The sequence below is a fragment of the Carlito syrichta genome, unplaced genomic scaffold (assembly GCF_000164805.1).
Source record: "Carlito syrichta isolate Samal-C Ts95f unplaced genomic scaffold, Tarsius_syrichta-2.0.1 Scaffold304602, whole genome shotgun sequence".
NCBI lineage: Eukaryota > Metazoa > Chordata > Mammalia > Primates > Tarsiidae > Carlito > Carlito syrichta.
Window position 1 is genome coordinate 392,415 of NW_007248698.1, and position 21,110 is coordinate 413,524.

A 21,110-nucleotide genomic window follows, 5' to 3' on the forward strand; every position below is an offset into this window, starting at 1 on the left:
AAAGCATTCTTCATACTACAAAGTGACTCCAGGGCTCCTTGAAGCAACACATTGCCCTTGTTTGTGGGATATACCAGGGAATCTCCCCTGGTGTCTTTGTGCTGCCTCAGGTCCCTAGAGTAGTTCCCTCTAGGTCAGAACATCCCACAGAGACTCCTCACCTGAACTCTGAGAGTCTTTCCTCCACCAACCCCTCTCCTCTCTGCACTTTCTGTCCAGGCCCCTGTCCCACACACTCTCGGTTCCAATATCCCTAGGATCTGGGCACATGGTTCCCTCCATCTGTCCCCTAGTCCTCCGTGACAGAGAAGGTCAAGTCTTCCAGGGAGAAAAGGCGGGGCTGCATTTTCTGGGACAATCCCAGTTCATTCCCAGACGAAGGATGGGCCAGCCTGGATGAGAACCGAAGAGTTCTAGCCATGGCTGATTATTAGGCATCCTAAAACTCGAGACTAGCAGATCCTGAAATCACAACTGTTTATTCTAGCTGATTCTTCTGGGCCTTGTGGTGACACCGGCCAGGACTGGAAGCTAAATGCCAGATTTTCTGTTCCCCACTGGCCACCTGGGTAGTTTCCCAAACCCCTACTCCCTACCCCAGCCCAGTCCCACCCGCCTCTGTTGCTGGACTCCGCTACTTACAGATGCTCACTTGATTCTGCAACTCCCCTGACATCCTGTAAAACCAAAGTGCATGCGTCAGCCAGACCCTGGGGGCCAGAAGGAGGGAGAGAAGGCAGTGGCCTGAAGACATCAGGGACACAGCTGTCCCTAAGCCTGAGGGAAATGTGTGTGCCTGGGCAGAGGTCAGGAGCCTCCCAGCACTGGGGGTCAACACCGACCACCATGGCTGGAGTTGGTGAATGAGGACACTCTACTTGGAAGCCAAGGACTGACACTGATGACTCCCCAGCCGGCCGACTCACACAATCTTGCTTCTCACGTGAGTGTTTCTGCTCACCCTGTGTTACCAGGATTCTCTTCTCTCTGGATAGTCGGCCCCACTGCTCCATGGGTGGTCCTGAGCTTTGGCCCTGGACACTGGGCTGCAGACCCACCTGATCTCCTCGCCCTCCAGCAGCTGGCGGTAGGTGGCGATCTCCACGTCCAAGGACAGCTTGGCCCCCAGCATGGCCTGGTAGTCACGCAGCAGCCGGGCCAGCTCCTCCTTGGACTGCTGCAGGGCCTCCTCCATGTCCTGCAGCTTCTGCCCTGCGTCCTGGAGGGCCCGCTCGCCCCTCTCCTCTGCATCTGAGATGGCCGATTGCATGTGGTCGACCTGCTCCCGAGACAGCAGAGCCCATCGGAGACTGCGTGGAGTCCAGGTTATAGGATCCCAAGGGGGCCGTCATGGGAGGCAGTGGGCCCAGGCAGCCCTCCCTGTGCACCCATCCCACCTGCTTCCTCATGTTGCCAATCTCAGCCTGCAGCCTCTGCACCGTACGGTTGAGCTCAGCGATCTCCATCTTGCTGTTCTTCAGGTCGTCCCCATGTCTCCCCGCCGTTATCTGGAGTTCCTCGTACTGAGGGCCAGAGGCAGCAACACGGTCAGCACCTGCTGTCCAGCACCTGAGGCCCCCCAGGAGGGCAGAGGGCTGGGCAACTCTCCCCTGGGAAGTCCCCAGAGTAAGCCCATCTAGAGGGGTGATCCCCCCACATACACACTCACACCTGCACCAAGCCACCCTCACCTACAAACACACATCCACACACATCCACATCCACACACACACACACCCCCCAAGTCTCTCACTCCCACCAGTCTCTGGACAGGCTCTCCTCCCAGCCAGACAAACCCACTTTGTGATTCCCTTTTTTCCTCCTTTTTCACACATCTAAGTCTTCACACTGGTCCTTACCCACGCTGGGACCCCCCCTTCCTCTTTCCGCTCTATATTTTTTCCCACCCTCTTCCAAGACAATGTCCCTAGCCATCAAGCATGACCTCACATCCTCAGAGGCCCCCCAGCAAGCCCTGCATTCCTCCACATCTTCCTCTGTCTCTGGGTCTGCTTTGCCCTGTGAGTCTGAACTCCATCAATGGGCCAAGGCCTTGAAGGGATAGGGGTCACTGATTAGGGAACCTCCACATTCTAAGGTTTTTGCTGTTGACACTCTGCCTCTCAGCCTAACACTAAAATCCTTTCCATCCCAGAACACATGTCTGCAGGACAGAGGCACAGAAGTCAGCTGGGGTTAGAATTGGCCACAGGTAACCCATCAAGCAGATGGGTAAGTGTCAGCTGTTATAAGGACTGGGCTGTCAGCCTTCGCTACTTCAGCCAGCGTCTTCACCATCCAAAAAGGTCCAGGTTGATTTACGGTGATGAAGCAACCAAAGATATGCCCAAAGACTTAGCTACAAAGATGTGTATCTAATAAGAGGGTATCATGCTACAATCTAATATCCCACCATTAAAAATGAGATAGGGGCCAGGCACAGTGGCTCATGCCTATAATCCCAGCACTTTGCGGGGGCCAAGGCAGGAGGATTGCTTGTGCCCAGGAGTTTAAGATCAGCCTGAGAAACAGAGCGAGACACCGTCTTTTACAAAAATTTTAAAAATTAGCCAGGTGTGGTGGCACACACCTGTAGTCCCAGCTACTTGGGAGGCTAAAGCAGAAGGAGTGTCTGAGCTGAGGAGGTCAAAGCTGCAGTGGGCCATGATCATGCCACTGCATTCCAACCTAAGCAACAGAGTGAGACCCTGACTCAAAATAATAAGAAGAAGAAGATGGACTATTTTGTGTCAGCAGAAGACATTAAGTGACAAGTAAAAGAGAGAAGTAAAAAGCTGCATTTTAACATTATGAAAAAAATAAATAAAATCTGAGTGGTTAGGAGCATGGGTTCATAAACAGACACCTGAGTTAGATTCAGTTCTGGCTCTGCTAAGTCTACTAACGACAAGACTTTAGGGAAACTGGGTGACCTCACACTCTATGATCTATAAATGGCGATAATGACATTCTCTCCTCATTGGTTGTTCTGAGGGTTGAATGAAATAACAGACATGAAGCGCTGTGTGCATTCCCTGACATATATGAGTTCTCAATCAATGTTAGCTCCAAAGAACAGGTAGAAAGATGCTAACATATTAATAGTAGCAGTGAGGTGTGGGGTAATCTTTACCTGCAAATACTAGAATTTTTATGACAAACATGTTTTACTTTAGAAATAAGAGAAGGACCAACCAATCCAAAAAAAGAAGCACAGATGCTGGGAAGACTGTGTTGTTTTTCTGGGCATCGAGTCTAGGGCAGCACCCACCTTGGTCTGGTACAGGGCCTCGGCCTCATCCTTGCTCTTCTGCGCGATCAGCTCATACTGCATCCGCACCGCATCGATGATGCTATCCAGGTCCAGGGAGCGGTTATTATCCATGGACAGGATGACGTTGGTGTCGCTGATGTGGGTCTGCATCTGGGACAGCTCCTGCAAGGCATGGGGCACCGGCTGAGTCCTCCCACTCTCCTCCTAGTGCCTTGGTTTCCCTCTATTGCTCCCTCCAGGCTCTCTGGGGAAGCCAGGAGCCTGGGCCAGGCAGGAGTCTTGGGGAAAAGTGTTCTGAGTTATGTGTCATGAGAGATAAGTTTTAAAAAGTTAAATAATAGCCAGGTGTGGTGGAGAGCATTAACTGCCTCAACTAACTGCCTCAACTAAACATGGGAGGACCCAGGCTTAGCCTTCAGGGAGAAGGTCTGAACGTGCAGCCCTTGCAGACGCCACCTCCCCATCACTCCTCCCCTGCACCCTCTGCCCCTGGCTGACTCTGGCTTGGCTGCCATCTTGAACCAGGTCCCTGGCAAGCATGCTTGCTCTTTGAAACCACATGGGCGAAAGAAAGGATTCCAGCTGTAGAGACGCTCAGATTCTCTGTTGAGTCCTGGCTGTACCATCGACTAACTGGGTGACTGAGCAAGTCATTGAGTCTCTCACTGCCCCAGAGGCACAGTGCATCTATAGAAAGGAGATGCCCGACTGGGTGTGGTGGCTCACACCTATGATCCCAGCACTTTGGGAGCCCAAGGTGGAAGGACTGCTTGAGCCCAGGAGTTTGAAACCAGCCGGGGCAACATAGCAAGACACTGTCTCTACAAAAATTTTAAAAATTATCCCAGGTGTGGTGGGATAACTACACCTGTAGTCCCAGCTAGTCGTGAGGCTAAGGCGGAAGGATTGCCTGAGCTGAGGAGGTTAAGGTCGCAGTAAGCCCTGATCGTACCACTGCACGCCAACCTGAGCAACAGAGTGAGACCCTGGCTCAAAATAAATAAATAAATAAGATGAACTACTCATCTCACCAGAAGACATTTATAAGTGACAAGTAAAAGAGAAAAGTAAAAAGTTTGTCTCTACCAAAAAAAAGTTAAAAAAATATCCAGGTGTGGTGGTACGTGCCTGTAGCCCCAGTTACTCAGGAGGTTGAAGAGGAAGGATCACCTGAGACCAGGAGGTTGAGGCCGCTATGAGCCATGCTTGTACCACTGTATTCCAGCCTGGGTGACAGAGTAAGATCTCAACTCAAAAAAAAAAAATAACAAAAAACTTAAAAAAAAAAAAGGAGATACCCATAACATGAGCAAAGCTACTAACACAGCATGTGGCCCAGGGCAGGTCCCCCCAAGTTAGACACAGGCAATAGGGGGCGCTCAGTGGAGGAAGAAGGATTATCACCACCACAGCCTGTCTCCGCTCCCTTTAAGATCCACACGGTCATCCTCAGCAGAGTTCCCCAGTAGCCCTATCGACAACCCGGAATCAATGACGATTCCTGGTTGGTTTTGCCCTTAAGTGTCTTGATGTTAACCTCATCTCTGAGACAGATCAGGAGCTGCGATTCAAGGATGATTTCACCTTCCTCTTCCTCTGGATGCTTCCTGCCCCCCATCCCCACTGCCTCCACCCAGGGAGTCTGAGGTTTGGGGGTTGAGAGGCTGGCTGGCTCCAGGCCCACAGAGTTGGGGCAACTGGGAAGATGAGTCCCTGTGGGGTTTCAGACCTCCCGCTCTTACAGTCCATGACCTTGTGAGAGGTGAGAAAAGAAAGGCACTGTTAGGGCTGAACTAACTCACCGTCATAAAAAAGTATTTCAGGAAATCAAGCTCCCCCAGCAGGGTGTCCACCTTGGACTGCAAGTCCACTTTGTTCATATAAGCAGCATCCACATCCTGGACAACAAGCAAAAACAGAATGGCTTTACCACCCAGGCACTGACTGCCATCAGCTCGCTGGGTGGCCCAGCCAAGTGGCAAGCCCTTCTGGGCTAATTTCCTTGCCTGAAAATGTCATCACCTCACTCAAATAAGGAAGCTGCAAGCTCTAGCTTTCCTGACTAGAGAGAGGTGTGACACCAACCCCCATACCTTAGTCACACAGCACCCCAAGTCCTGCCTCACATCCCAAGGCCACATGTAACTGACAATCAGAAGTTGTCAGCTGTTTTCATTTCACTTTCAGGATCTTCTAGGGATAAGAACTCAAAAGTTCCTAATGTGTCATATTAGTTTCAGCTTCAGACGTGCCCTTCCATGTAAAGGGCAACCACACAGCAAAGCGGCCCCAGAGCTTACCCTGTCCTTGTCACGGAGCATCTCAAGGGGAGTCCTTACTCCACTCAACCTCCTGGGTCCACAGCCCCCACCCCCAGGGATGTCCCTTCCCCTCACCTTCTTCAGGACAACAAAGTCATTCTCGCTGTTGGTCCTCTTGTTGATTTCCTCCTCATACCTGTGGGGGGAGGCAAGAAACAGCAGACTGCAGGGGCTGACTGTGGCTCCCTGAGGTTTCTCCTCATAGCGGAAAGCTCAGACATCCCCAGACTTTTGCTGTCCTGGATCTGGAGAACTCGCTCTAGATGTCCACTGGTGGCTGGAGTCAGTCCTGGTTCTCCAAGCCAACAGAGGGGACCACAGCCCAACACAGAAAACCCAGGACCACAGAGAATGTCCCAGAATGTCCATTTTTATTCTTATGTTTTACCTTTGTAAAGGGGTCAAACTCAAACATTTGTTTTCCATTGAAAGCATAAAATAGCAACCACTTTTACTAAATTTTTTTAAGGGAAAAGTTTCCCCTGCGATTCTTGCCCCCAGCCCTCTAGTGTGGGTTTCACCTTTCCCTTGTTGACTCACACAGCTCTCTGCCAAAATGGTAAGAGAAGCACTCTGCGCCCAAGTACCCTGCACCCACACCCACATGGGGAGGGAGAGAGAAGCAGAGAGCACCCAGTCCCCTGCACACCTGGGAGCTGCTGATATGGAATTGGACAACTCCTGTCGCCCCTACTGTTACTAATAATCATAGCTAGTGCTTAGTATGTGCAGGCCACAGTACTGAGAACGTATTAAGCATCACATCCTCCTAGCCAGCCGTTCTCAAGTGTGGTCCCCGATCTACCAGCAGCAGCCCTCCTTGGAAACATGTTAGACATGCAAACATTCTTGCCCCATCCCAGACCTACTGAATCAGAAACTCCAGGCATAGGGCCCAGCTATCTGATTTCAGCAAGCTGATGCATGTTGACGTCTGAGAACCACAGATCTACCCATCACAACACTTCCACGAGGAGGGTGCTTACGGTCCCACTTGACTCACACGAAAATGAAAAGACTTGGAAAGAGAAGCCTGCAGGCAGCTAGCACACGGCAGAGCCCACACAGGAACCCAGGCTTCTCCAACTCCAGCATCTGTGAAACTATCCTGCCCCTCCCCATGCAATATGATGAGCAACGGGCTGCCGAGAGCAGCCCGCCAGGGCTGCCCCCTGCAGAGTGCGGCCCCGCCTCTTACACAGAGCAGAAGGTCTTGCCCCGTGACTCAGTTTCCCATTGTGCTTCCCCGCTTTGTCCTGCCTGGAGCCTCACTTGTTCTTGTAGTCCTCCACGGCATCCTGCATGCTCCTGGCCTCCGTGTTCTGGCGCATCTGCTCGGCATGGAGGAAGTCCACCTGCCTCTGCAGGTCTCTGATGTAGTTCTCCAAGACCGGCTCCAGGTTGTTGGACCAGGTCGAAGTGTTCACCTGCTGCAGCAACTCCCACTTCGTTTGTAGCACCTGGTTCTGCTGCTCCAGAAATCGCACCTAAGGGCAAGAGGCCACAGCCCACCCCAAGTCGTGGGTCAGAGCAGCTCCCCATGAGTAGGGGGGTGGCAGCCCCACAGCCTATCTGGACCTCAGAGAATCAGGATGGCCCCTGCAAGGGTCAGAGAGTGCCACTTTCTCTGGGACCAGGACACACAGAAGGCAATGTGGTTTCTGGTGGTTGGCCAATGGCTGTAAGGTCAACTTGCCTACAATTGACACTAAGCTCATGCTGGGCCAGGCATGGTGGCTCATATCTATAATCCCAGTACTTTTGGAGACCGAGGCGGGTGAATCACTTGAGGCCAAGAGTTCAAGACCAGCCTGGGCAACTTAGTGAGACTCTGAAAACAAAATAATTTTTTTAAACGTGCTGGGCTTGGTGGCATGAACCCATAGTCCTAGTTACTCAGGAGGCTGAGGCAGGGGGATCACTTGGGCCCAGGAGTTCAAGGATGTAGTGAATTGACAGCACTACTGCACTCCAGTCTGGACAACAGAGTAAGACTCTATCTCTAAAAAAAAGTTCACTCTGGTTCTGAAGGCAAATGACTTCCAACAGAGTGCCTTGTTTCCTTTAACCAAACTATTTACATCATAGAGTTTTTACCCTCCACATTCCATTTATTCGTGCCAACAGAAGGAATTGTCAACACAAGAAACATCTGAAACACTAACAAACCCAAGGCTCTTTTCTCTTTGTGGTTGAAATTTGTTATATGGTAGAGGAGAGGAGGAAATAAGACAAGGAATCATTTGGCTTGGAATACCAGATGGAACTGATTCCTGAGCAGATGTGCTTGGGTGTCCCCACCCTGAATCTACCTCCACCTCTGCAGCCTGTTGAGAATTTTCAGGAAAGTAACCTCATTTGAGTGCTTTCGCAACCCAGATGCAATTTTTTAAAGCGAATATTCACATATCTGTTTGATGCACAATGCATTCAAGTACCCCAAAGGGCTCTGGGTTGTCATGTGTCTGGGAAATGCCCGAGTTGCTGTTTTCTTTATTAGCCCAGGAAATGATGAGTGGACATCACACTGTGTTTTCATTACCTCTTCCCCCAAAACTGTGAACACAAAGGCTAGATACTGGGTCCCCAGCCTGTGGACACAAAGGTTGGATACAGGGTCCCCAGACTGTGAACACAAAGGTTAGATACAGGGTCTCCAGACTGTGGATATAAAGCTTAGATGCAGGGTCCTGTGAGATGATTGGCTGTGCAGAACAAGTGCATAGATTCTTTCTCGTGGTCATGGTCAACTGTCCCCTTCCCTCGACCAGTGGCGCATGATGGTGCCACCACTCCCATGTCCTGAGAGAAACAGGGCTGCAGCCTCTGTACTTCACTCAAACACATGCATGTGTGCACACATGCACATATACCCTCCAGAATCAGGACCCGCTTCTCCAGGAACTGTGCAAAGGAACAAATCCACTGCTCTGAGGGGTCAAGACGGAACCCCAAAGCCAAACTCCGGCCGGCCATGGGGCATTAAGGAGGACCCCTGGCCCTTGATACCCTATCCTTGTGAGGAGGCAGCCCTTCTCAAGCTGACTCCAGGCTGGGAAGTGTCTGCGGAGAGCTCTCTCCCAAGCCTGGCTCTGCTATTCTTATCAAAGCAAGAGATTGGGCAACTGACTCTCACGGACTTGTCGGCACAGCCTGGAACACCCCCGTGAGAACTGCCAGCTGCTGTCTATTTTTACAGTGTGGTGACACTCCCAGGGAGTGGAGAATCCATTCACGCTCACTCACAGCCCAGTTCACAGTGGCGGTGGCATCATGGGGATCCAAAGAAAGAGTCTTGCGGTCACATGAGGAGCCTCCCCATGAAGCAATGAGGAAGTGGTTAGACAGCTCTTGGTGCCCCGGGTTACCCTAGCACCCCACCCACAAGCCCTCAGGAGCTCCGTAAAAGACCCTGGCTCTCACCAGGCCCCCAACTGCAAAGCAGGCTTCCAGGACAGCCATCACCAGAGAACAATCATCAAAAGCCACTGTGTTTTTCCCAGGTTCCCAAAACATCCCTGGGCTGCTCAGGAGGAGTTGGCCAACCCAGATGGAATTCAGCGCCATGCTGAGCCAACATCCTCACCCACCCCTGCCCCGGTACCCCCCTGCACAGTGACTTCCCAGTGCCCCCAGCACCCCAGGTCTCCCCAGCTCTTGGCCTGCCAAACTCCTGCTCACCCTCCAGCTCTCAACTAAAGTGACACCCACTGGTGTCTCCCCTTCATAGCCCCTCGTTCTCTGCCTCTATGGCATCTGTTGAGATGTGCAGGCATCGGTGTGTTTGAGCATCTGTCTCTCTGGACTGGACTGTGACCTGCATGAAGGCTGGCCCATATCAGGGACTCAACAGACCCATGGACACACAGTGCCCAACAGAGAGGATGGTAAGCATCCTGTTCCCGTGAAATGCACAGGGCTTTAGGTTGCTGCCAGCGTTGGCCGTTCAGGCCACCCCTACCCCAGCACAGAGGTCAGCTGAGCAGGGCCAGACCAGGGCCCCTGGGATGAGCTAGACCCCTCCTTTCCTTCCTGTGTCCGTTTCTTTGTCATTGCTTCTCAAATACCCTTTTTCTCCACTCCCTGGGGTTCCAAGCCTGACCCCGAATGGCTGACCAATTTGTCATTCAACACGTATTTATCGAGCAGTTATGTGCCAGGCAATGTTGTGGGTGCTGGGAGCTTGATAATAAACAAAACAGACCAAATCTCTGCTTTCTAGGAGTTTACACTCTTTTCGGAGAGACAATTGTAAAGAAACATTCGTTCATGTCGAATGGCTGTAGGGACTGTAGAGACGAATAAGGCAGGGCTGGGGAACGGGAATGCTGGGGTGGCGGGAACTGCTTTAACAATGTCGGCGAGGGCTTTGCTGAGATGGCGGCAACTGAGCAAAGACCTCCAAGGAGGCGAGGGAGGACACTGGGCTTCTCTCTGGGGGGAAGAGTTGCAAGCAGAGGGCATGACAGGTGCAAAGGCCTTGAGGCAGGACCGCACTTCGAGAGCTGGTGAACAAGCAGAGAGCAGGCAAGGAGGCAGAGGGCCCAGGCCCCTGCAGACGGGTGTGAGTTGGCCCCTGGGGCTACCTTCCAGCCCCCACCCTGCCCACTAGCCCTTGCTTGAGAGCTGCTCCACCCAGGAAGGGCAGCGTTGCCGAATTCTCCCAAATGCAAGTGAGTGTTAGCAGCAGCTGTGGGCCGGAGGGCCAGATCTCATAGGGCCTCATCTTTGTTGGCTTTTATTCCGAGTGGGACAAAAAGCCACTGGAGCATTAAAACGGAGGAGTGACGTGGTAGGCTCTCAACGGACAGCTCCACTGGGGTGCTGGGATGGGCAGAAACAGGGTTAGGGCCACAGCAGGCTGACCAGCTTGGAAATCAAGGTCAGAAGTGCTCCAGCTAGGCCAGGGCCACCGGGCCGAGGAGCCCCTCCCACATTAGCACAGGCTATGCCTGCAGGAGCACAGAAGGTCAAGATCCCTGGCAGCTCGAGACCCATGCCATAAAGCTGGATAGATGCCCCACTGAGGCAGGAGCTGTCGTCAGATGAGGGTCTAGGAGGTCAGTGGGCCACAGCCTGCAGTTGTTTCCCTGTTCCCAGCCCCCCTCCCTGCTCCTCCCTGGATTCAGCCTTGGCCTCCCAGTAATAAGTCCTTGCTCCAATCAAACCCTCCTACTCCCTGCCTATGCCAGGGCAGGATGAGATTCAGCTGACTTTCCTAGGTGGTCAGAAGCGCCAGAAGCGCTCTGTTCCGTGCCGCTCCTCTCCAGCCAGTTCTGGCCTCAGCACCCCCAAACCTCCTCCCATCCCCTCTCCCCTCCTGATCATGCCTTGCTATCTCCTACATCTGCCCTGATATCACTGGCCTGCCCTGGGCCCAACATGGCCTCTGGCCACAGCTACCCCAGTCAGGCCACAGGTCATACTCTGGCCTCAACACTGACCTCCTGAGGCAACTGGGAGAAAGTCACTGAGTATGCAGGGGCCTTTGTGCGTCAGGCACTTCCCACCGCAGCCCCGAAGGCAAGGTGCTTTCTGGAAGGCTCTAGCAGTCGCCCCACCTCTCCCTCTGACAGAAGGGAAGGCCAGAGGAAAGTCTTTACTGCCACGACTCCACCCACCTATGCCTAGTGGTTTAGAGGTAAATGGTTGATCAGAGAACTAAGGAGAGGCTTCCATGTCTCCATCTGACCCATCCTTGACCCTGAATGAGCCAAGAGGAGGAACTCAGAGTCCTGCATGGCATACTACCGACATTAGACCCCAGAGAGACCCTTGCACCAGGGCATTCGCCCGGGCCCTGCCACAGCTTGCCCAGCCCTCTCCTCTGCCTGGCCTCTGGGGCTTTACCTCCCGTTCTCTCCTCTGGGATGCCATGTTCTCCAGGAATTTTAACTCAAATTCCATGAAGGTGTCACACTTTCATGCCTCCGGGTCCTTCTGCCTGAAAAGTGCCCTGAGAACCTGCTTGACTCTTCCTCTGCCTTCCAGACTCGGGTTGGACCTGGGGCCCCCAGGGAAGCTCTACCAGAACCCAGCAGGCAGTGCTCATGGCACCCTCCTTTGAGCTAACACAGCCCAGAGATTACTACTCCTATTAACACCCTTCCCACACACTCACACACTCTCCCCTTTAGACACGGGCTCCTTGATGGCAGGACCTATGCCCTGGTCACCCTCAAAGCACCTTGCAGCCTATGGTAGGGGTCCCCAACCCCCAGGCCGTGGACTGGTACCCATCTGGGACCTGTTAGGAACCAGGATGCACAGCAGGAGGTGACCCACGGGGAAGCAGAACTCTGCACCTGTCAGATCAGTGGCTGCAATAGATTCTCATAGGAGCACAAACCCTACTGTGAACTGCGTATGCAAGGGATCTAGGCTGTGTGCTCCTTAGGAGAATCTGATGCCTGGTGATCATCCCCAACCCTCGACTACAGAAAAACCATCTTTCACAAAACCGGTCCCTGATGCCAGAAGAGTTGGGGGCCGCTGGTCTATGGCATATAGATTTAGTAACATGTTTACTGAGATGCTTAGCAAATATCTGCGAGCTAAATGGGTTGACAGATGGGTGGATAGTTGAGTGGATGGACAAACGTGTGAGTATGTGAATGTATATGGATAGGTGGGTGTGTGTATGTGGATGAATGGGTACATGGGTGCATGGGTGAATGGAAAATGAACAGTGATAAGTGAGAATTAGCGTACTACACTGTGTAACTGTTGAGTATTTTCACACCCCTTATCTGCCTTCCTGCCAAGAGGAAAAGTTAGAAATAAATCCCCCTAAGGGGATAAATTAAAGCTTAAATGAGGTCAATGCCTTCCTAAGGCTCAGGACACACACATCCGGAAGTGACTGTCACTGCCAACTGAAACAGCAGGTGTGGTGAAGGTGGCAGGGTACCAGGCCCTTTAGCCATTTGATCAGTGACCAAAGACACTTCCTGCCCGTGAGATACTCACCTTGTCGATAAAGGAGGCAAACTTGTTGTTGAGAACCATGATCTGCTCCCGCTCCTGGGTCTTGATCCTCTGGATTTCAGGGTCCACCTCCAGGTGCAGTGGTTCCAGGAGGCTCTGGTTGACGGTCACTTCTTGGATGCCCCCCGGAGGGCAGGAAGGACCAAAGCCCCCGAGCCCAAAATTGCTAGCCCCAAATCCAGCACCCCCAAAACCACCTCCTCCAAAGCTACCACCTCCAAAACCACCACCCCCAAAGCCTCTGGCTCCTCCGAATCCTCCCCCCGCTCCCCCACCCTGGCGGAAACCACTGGGGCTTCTCCCCACCAGGCTAATGGAGATACTTTTACTGCCCCCCAGATTGTAGAGGCTCCTAGAGCCAAACCCCATCCCATGGCCCCTGTAGCCACCACCGCCACACCTCCCCCAGGCATGGCACACCGACCCCACAGCCCGACTTCCACCACCATAGCCCGAGGAAGAGCTGGTGCTGTAAACCCGCCTGCTCCTTGAGCTAAACGCAGACCGAGAACTAAATTGGCGGTTCATGGTTGCTGGAGCATCCAGAGAAAACAGACAAGAGAAAGGGCCCGACTGGAAGGAGGCAGAGACCAGGGAGGGAAGGAGCTCTCACTCTCTTGGAAGCAATCTGGCTCTGTCCCTATATATACATGCTTTCTGGGCTGGGCGCCTTCAGAATCCTGGGAGGGGAGTTGTAATGTTTAGTCTGCCTGCCAGCAACATCTGCTTACAGCCTCACACCTAAGAGTTGCCGAAATTGCATTGCAGACAAACTTCCCCAACTTGATCATTTATCATTCATCTCTGTCGTGTAGAGAACAGAGTGCAACAATCTCTCAGGATCTAGTTGCTGGAACCTCCTAGATGGTTTCCCCCCAGATCATTCATTGATCTCTTCCTAAGAAACCCCAGCATCGAGTTGTTTGTTCTGGGGGTGTGCCTGGGCAAAACTGGGGGATGTCCGGCCACCTCAGGACCATAGCTGGGACAAGGGTGGAGACACCTGCTATCTCAGCATTGTCCTGGTGGGGCAAAAGTTTTGTTCTGACCCCCACTCCTGTTGTGTAGACCCTGCTTCTGCTGCCTGCTATCATCATCACCACGAGCACCCCAAGTTTTATCACATGGAAACAGGGTGTTGTGGTCACTGAGCACGAGTGGGAGTCCAGGGACTCTGCCCAAGGTCACTCCCATTGCATGCCACTTGATAAGCCCTCAAACACAAAACAGACCAGGTCCTTCAGCACCAAAGGTCTGTGGCTATAGATTTGTGGAGCACCTACCAGTGTCTCCTAGTCCTCTAGACCAGGAGACAGACCATCCCCAAATACCTTTCTTTCTGTTTTATCATTTCCAATCCATTATAAAAGATACTTTTGTAAGATAGAATAAAATAAATTACCCTTTAAAGGTGACTAAGAAATAGATATACAAAACATAAGCTCTATTTTTAAAAAATATTTAGATTCAGCAAAGTAGTCCAACTGCTAAAAATAAAAAAAAACAGACCAGGTGTGGTGACTCACAACCACAATGCCAGCGCTTTGGGAGGCTAAGGTGGCAGGATTGCTTGAGCCAAGGAGTTCAAGACCAGCCTGAATAATATAGTGAGATCCCATCGCTACAACAAATTTTAAAATTAACCAGGCATGGCAGCATGCACCTGTAACCCCAGTCACTCAGGAGGCTGAGAAGGGAAGACCACCTGAGTCCAGGAGCTTGAGGCTGTGATGAGCTATGACCATGCCACTGCACTCCAGCCTGGGCAACAGTGTAAGACCCTGACTCAAAATAAAAAAATAGAAGAATAACAATACTAAGTCTCTAAACTTACTCTCAAATTCTGTACTCACCTCAAAGAGCCTATGGGCCAGCACTGACCTGTACCCACTCTTTGAAAGGGCATCCTGGACAGCACGCCTAGGAGAGCTCACTCCATGAACACCAGTGACGGCCGACAGAAGCACTGGACTCACATCACTGTGACTTTCATCCAAAATGTAATTTTTTTTTTTTTTTTTAGCATTGGGGAAAAAAACAAAATGTCCAACCTCCGGAAAACGGCTATGTGAGATGGCTTGCCATGAGATCCAATTATTTAAAATCATCATCTGCCATGAAGACCACACAGCGGAACTGAAAGACACTTGTGACACCATGTGAAAGGTGGGAGCAGAAGAAACCATGGGGCCTGTGATGGGAACTCAGACAACTCAGGAATGCAGACCAGGCAGTCTTCAAAGTTAGCGTGGAAAGTGAGTTGATTTATTAGGGATTGTGGCAGGCTTTTTACTCGTGTTCGTGCAATATATATTTTTGCAAGAGTTGTGGGTAGAAGTCCCAGTGGAGGTAAGAAATGGAAGGCAGGAAGGAAGAAAGGTGTCCCAGGGCTGGGAGAGGCTCTGGGGGCAGCTCCAAGCCTCCACACCTTCTTATTATCAACCTCTGCATCCCACACTGGGTAACTGTTTGGTAGGTTGCCCAGGAGACTCTGGGAGAGAGAAAAGCAAGTGAGCCTGATATTGATAGACAGAAGAGCTGGTTTCGATTCAGCCCCGCTTCTTCCAGGCAATCTCTTCTTAGGCTAGCCGCTTACTCTAGAGCCTCAGACACTTAAAGAATCAAAGTGTCGCACAGTGGCTCACGCTTATAATCGCAGCACTTTGGGAGGCCGACGTGAGAGGATTGCCTGAGTCCAGGGATCTGAAACCAGCCTGGGCAACTTGGTGAGACCTCATCTCTACAATAAATCAAAAAACTAACCAGTTGTGGTGGCGCATGCCTGTAGTCCCAGCAACTCAGAAGGCTGAGGTGGAAGGATCGCCTGAGCCCAGCGGATAGAGCTGCGATGGCCATGAGCGTGCCACTGCATTCCAGCCTGGGCAACAGAGTGAGACTCTGACTCAAAACAAAAAACAAGACATCAAAGTACCTATTTCTCAAGAATTCAGTGTTTAAAAAGTATGGTGGGGGGAAGCACAGAGCATGCAACCACTAAACAAGCATATATACAGCTGCTCACAGATCCTGGAGGGTGACGACTATCCTAAGTGGCCTGGGATTTTTCGGTGCATAAACCAGGATAGTCCCAGGCAAGTCAGGACACCCATTCTAGGCACCTATGGTCTACACAGCCCTACTTCTAGCCCTCACATCTCTGGAGAGCTCTTGGTAGGAGAGGGAAGCCAGGGCTCACCCCTGGGTACTGAGTGACAAGGAGAAGGCCATCAGTGGCAGAGAAGGAGAGGAAGTGGAGCCAGGCAGTGGGATGGATCCAGGGGAGAAAGCTGCCCAAAGGGAAGGAGTTTGAGTCATACAGAGGCAGAGAGGACAAAGCAGGAGGAAGAGGCAGAGGTCCAGCAGAGAAAATGTGGGATATCATGGAGAAGGAACAGTAGATCCCATACAGGAAGTGGCAGTGGTATAGTGAATAGATCCTTGAGCTGGGCTTCTTGAAACCCAACTTTGACTTCTAGCTCTGTCCCTTCCTAACCCTGTGGCTTGGACACTTAGTTCCATGAGCCTGAGTTTCCCGCCTCTAAAATAAAGACAATACACTAGCTTTATAAGGTGACTATAGCAGTGAAATGACAAAAGACTAATAAAACTAACTCCATTATAGACTGGCAAGGGCCTCTCTGGCCTGTGTTCGTGCTTACACATAGAATTTTAAACACTGAATAATTTTAAAACACTGAAAAGATATAGGAACAAGTATGCCACTGTCAAGACTAACTGTAGAAAAAAGGGGCATATGGACACTAGTTATGCTTTGTTAAAGATGTAAAGGAACATCGTGACGTGACTAAGGACAAAGAAGCTTCCCAACCCCTGTACCTAGTTTTTCCCAAGCTCGTTTCCCTTTAACAACTCTCTGATCAGCCTGAGGAACTTGAGATGGTCTTTAAGACATTACTATGCCATCTCCTCAGGTTGCTGTCTCTTAATCAGCCTGCTTTCCTTTTCACCAATCCTTGTCTCTCGAGTTGGCTTTTGAGCGATGAGCAGCCGAACCTGAGTTTGCCTACATCATGGGTAGCTGAGATCAAATATGGAGGAGCACGTTGTAAGCCCCAAGGAGTCACCCAGGTGAGGCTCCTTTCCCCAGCCCCTTCATGTGACCCCGTCTCTCTCACCTGCCAACAATACTTTTCTGCACCATGCATCTTCAACCCCAGTCATGGCGAACGTGTGAAATTAACCCCTTTGCATCGGTCTCTTCTGCCACCTAAGCACATAGGAAGCTCCTTGATGCTGGGATGAAACTTCAGGGACTAAGAGCCCCTTTCTTCTTCCAAAGGTCCCTGTGGGCTTGCTAGGTACAGAGGTGCCCATAGCAAAGACCTCTCCTACCAAGTTAAGTGAAGACTAACTCATGGACATCTTGGAAAACCGAGAGCCTGGGTTCCAGAATTAGGTGGCCCTGGAGTTGAAGACCCGGTCCACCTTCTACTAGTTTTATGATTGAGCTTATTACTGAGCTCTCTGAACCCTACCCATTTGACACTTAAAGCATATAGACAACACCTGAAGATAATAAATGTTTTTAACTGATGGCTATTATGATTGGTGTTAATTTGTGGCTATGAGTACAACTTCAAGACCTATGAGTGCCTCAGGAGTTTTTAGAAAGAGAAGCATCAGGAGAAGTCTTCCCAGAAGCAAGGGCCAGCTCAAGTAAGCCTTGAAGGATGTGCTGCACACACACTGGCAGGCACTCTGGGGTAGCGGACTGAGACGGGGGAGGGACAAGAGAACTGCTTATGTCAAACCTAGAGGAAGAAGTGGGCATGTGAGGGGCAGGATGTGTGTGACCATGAAGGGGCCACCCTGCCTTGAGGGAAGAACCAGCAAACAGTGGGACCTGGGCTTGGCTGAGTCAAAGAGGGTCCCAGCAAGGTCTTGAAGTGGAATTTGTTTGGCACTCAGCCAAGGGTATATGTACCCTTATGCACAATGTGGAAAATATTACATTGTGATAAAGTACAAGTGGAAATCCCAGCCAGCAGAGGTTAGGAAGCCTCTTTGGTCTCTGGCTGTGACCAGCTGCCAGAATTCAAGGTCAACAGCCTAGTCAATCCCTCATCAGTTGATGACCCCTGGGAATCTGAAGAGCTTGGGTGGGAAGGAGAGTCGCCCAGCAAATACTACTAACAGAGCCTTTGGTAGAGCATGATAACTACTCTCTACTTCCTCAAAGCAAGAAAAAATAGATTTAAAGTGAAGCATGCAAAATTTTGCTTGTCCTGAAAAAGAGATCTAACCTCGGTTTATATAATATTAAAGGATGAAGTCAGGTGCAATGGCCCACGCCTGTAATCCCAGCACTTTGAGAGGCCAAGGCAAGTGGATCACTTGAGCCCAGGAGTTTGAGACCAGCCTAGGCAGCATAGTGAGACCTTGACTCTACAAAAAAAGAAAATTATCTGAGCGTGGTGGTGCATGTCTGTAGTCCCAGTTACTTGAGAGGCTGAAGCAGGAAGATTGCCTTAGCCCAGGAGATCTAGGTTGCAGTGAGCCATGATCATGCCACTGCACTCCAGTCTGGGTGACAGGAAGAGACCACGACTCAAAAACTATGTATGTATTAAAGAATTAATAAGGTTCCTAAGACAAATCACTATCCCTAAAGGAAACCCCCCAACCAGTTGGACAGTAGTGGTTTATAAACTTGCTACATATTGGGATCACCTGGAAAGCTTCAACACCACCAGTGCCAGGGCCCACCCCTAGGGACTGGGGCTTAATCGGTCTGGGCGTGTGGTCTGGACTTTGGAATTTTGTAAAGGTCCCAGTTGGTTTAATGTGTGGACAAGTTTGGGGACTGCTAACCTGGAGGAAACAGAAGGACAAATGAAATGACCCCTTGAGATTCCATTCAGTCCAAGGATAAAAGAATGATAATGGTTGGCCATTGTTTTTGTTAAGCACTGGCTAGGCCATGTGTTCATTAAGCTATGGCCACCATGTTTTCCAAAGCTTTGTCCCCCTCCCCTACTTGGAAAGGTGAATCTCCTCTCTCTCTCCCTCTCATTTACTTTCTGAATAAACTATATTTTCCAACATTAAAAAAAACCAGAATGATAATGGTCATCATAATACTAGTTAACCTCACTGAGTGCTTTCCATGTGCCTGGCACTGTGCTAATTCTGTCATGTGGAGGGTCTCATTAACTCAAAATATTGGCATCATAAGCAAGGGCTTCTTGTTATCCTCATTTTACAGAGGGGAAAATGACACTTGGAGAGATCATCCCCATACAAGAGGGGAGAGGAGATTTGAACCCAGGCATTCCCACTCCAGAACCCACACAGAAGAGATGGCGTCCTTGGAGAGAGATGTACCCAATTCCTCGTGTCATACCTACCACCAGTGAGTGATCCCCTTAAAAGGAAAATGGGCCGGGTTCGGTGGCTCAGCCCGTAATCTGTGCCTTTGGGAGGCTGAGGTGAGTGGATTGCCTGAGCCCGCGGGTTCGAGACCTGCCTGGGCAACTTGGCGAGACCTCATCTCTACAATAAATCAAAAAATCAGCCAGGCATGGTAGCGCGCGCCTATAGTTCCAGCAACTTGGAAGACTGAGACGAAAGGATCGCCAGAGCCCAGCAGGTCGAGGCTGCGGTGGCCAGGAGCGGCCACTGCACTCCAGTCTGGGCGAGAGTGAGACTCCAACTCAAAAAAAAAAAAGGAAAATGGGAAGTCGTTTGAAGATCCCTGCTCACCCAGCCTGTCTCCCAGCAGTGACTGACACCCAGGGCTGCCAGGAAGGGTGAGGTCTGGAGCAACTATCAGCCACGGGATCACAGGCCCAGGCAGTGGCGGAGAGCAGGGCTCCGAGGTGCTGCTGGCATGACTGGCAGGGGCAGCTCCCAGGGTCTGGAGGTGGAGATCACAGAGGTGTGGCTGGGTGTGGGGAGAGAAAGAGTGGGAGGGACACTCTCACTCACCAGCCCCCACCCGGGAGGAAGTGGAGAGCCCAGCCCTGATGTGGGTATGGGGCAGGGGGACTGCAACCTCCTTGACCAGAAGTCAGCATAGGAGAGGCAGTGATCAGGGAGAGCATCCTCTGGGCCAGAACAGAGGCTCCTGGGCTTGGCTTCCCTGCCCTCAGGCCACTCTTCTCCCTGCATTAGAGTGCCATAACTGGACATGTGATGGAGATCTTAGGCACAGTTTCTTCACTTTAAGAGGAGGAACAAGGCCAGTACGGTGGCTCACGCCTGTAATCTCCACACTTTGGGAGGTTGAGGCAGGAGGATTGCTTGAGCCCAAGAGTTCAAAACCAGCCTGGGCAACATAGTGAGACTTCATCTCTACAAAAAAAAAAAAAAAACTAAAAAACAAAAAATTAGCCGAATGTGGTGGTGCACACCTATAGTTCCAGCTACTGGGGAGACCCAGGCAGAAGGATCACTGGATCCCAGGAAGTCAAAGCTGTGGTAAGCTGTGATCGTACCACTGTACTCCACTCTGGGTGACAGAGTGAGACTCTGACTCAAGTAATAATAATAAAAATAATAGTAAAAGGAGGAACAAAGAGAGAGGCTTGGTCAAAGTTACAGAAAAAGCTAGTGGTGCAGCTAGGACTAGAACTTGGCTATCCTCCTCCCAATCCAAAAAAAGAACAGGGAGGCCCTAAGAAATTCCCAGGTGCCTCTGTGCTCCCGCATCCTGGGAGGGATGGACATTTGGGGCACTCCACCCACTCTCTAACAGGCCTTGTGTACAGGTGTGGGAAGGCGGTGCCAGACACAGGAACATCCCTAGTGAATCCTTCTCCTGATTTCCGAGTTAGGGGTGAGTGTCTGGGGCAAAAACTAAAGACTTAAGTTCTTCTTCAGACCCCAAACCAGCCAGGACCCTCACCCTTTACCCCCCTTTAACCAGGGGCCTGCCTGGAGCCTAAGAATCAGGCCGTCTCCTTCCTCCTTCACCTGGATATTGTCTAGAAGCCCTCTCCAGGCTGCCCATGGCGAAGGCCCAGAAATAATTACTGTGAAGTCGCGACTGTTTACATAACCATTGATTTATAAAGCTGGCAACTCTCTCTTGTCTCTGAGGTAAAGGGAGCAGCTGGGCAGGTGCAGGTCCAAAGGAAAATAAGGGTGCAGGTTAGACTTGGATTGAACTCCAAAAGCAACAGTGAGGTCCCAGCAGAGGAATGAGGTTGTCTGGGCAAAGGATGTTTCTATATGTTGGATCAAAGAGGACAGGTCAGACGCAAGGTTGCAGGGCTAGTTAGTGGCAGGGCAGGAACCTGAATCCCAAGTCCATGAGAGCACTGGGAGACCTGCAGTCAATTCTAAGTTCATGTCTTACCTCGCCCATGATGGGAGATTCTAGAGTGCTATACAAACACAAGGAATTAGCAATGTGTTGTCATTCTTTCATTTAAAGAATAGGTGGGTTCCTGGAACATTGGCTATAAATATAAGGAGGAACCCAAAAAAAACCCCAGAATTTAGGCCGGGCTCAGTGGCTTAGCCTATAATCCCAGCGCTTTGGAAGGCCGAGGTGTGTGGATTGC

The 21,110-nt window shown here is 51.1% G+C and overlaps 1 protein-coding gene across 1 annotated transcript in view; it reads right to left on the reverse strand.

Annotated features, from left to right (window-relative positions):
* Positions 1–21,110, reverse strand: part of LOC103262746 (keratin, type II cytoskeletal 1b) — a 69,908-nt gene that overhangs the window by 951 nt on the left and 47,847 nt on the right. Inside the window, exons 13-20 of the mRNA XM_008060387.2 lie at positions 12,565–12,871; positions 6,868–7,082; positions 5,671–5,731; positions 5,077–5,172; positions 3,272–3,436; positions 1,398–1,523; positions 1,059–1,279; positions 643–677 (exon numbers count right to left, since the gene is read on the reverse strand). Of these exons, the coding sequence (XP_008058578.2) occupies positions 643–677; positions 1,059–1,279; positions 1,398–1,523; positions 3,272–3,436; positions 5,077–5,172; positions 5,671–5,731; positions 6,868–7,082; positions 12,565–12,871 (1,226 nt within the window). The remainder of the gene's footprint in view (positions 1–642; positions 678–1,058; positions 1,280–1,397; positions 1,524–3,271; positions 3,437–5,076; positions 5,173–5,670; positions 5,732–6,867; positions 7,083–12,564; positions 12,872–21,110) is intronic.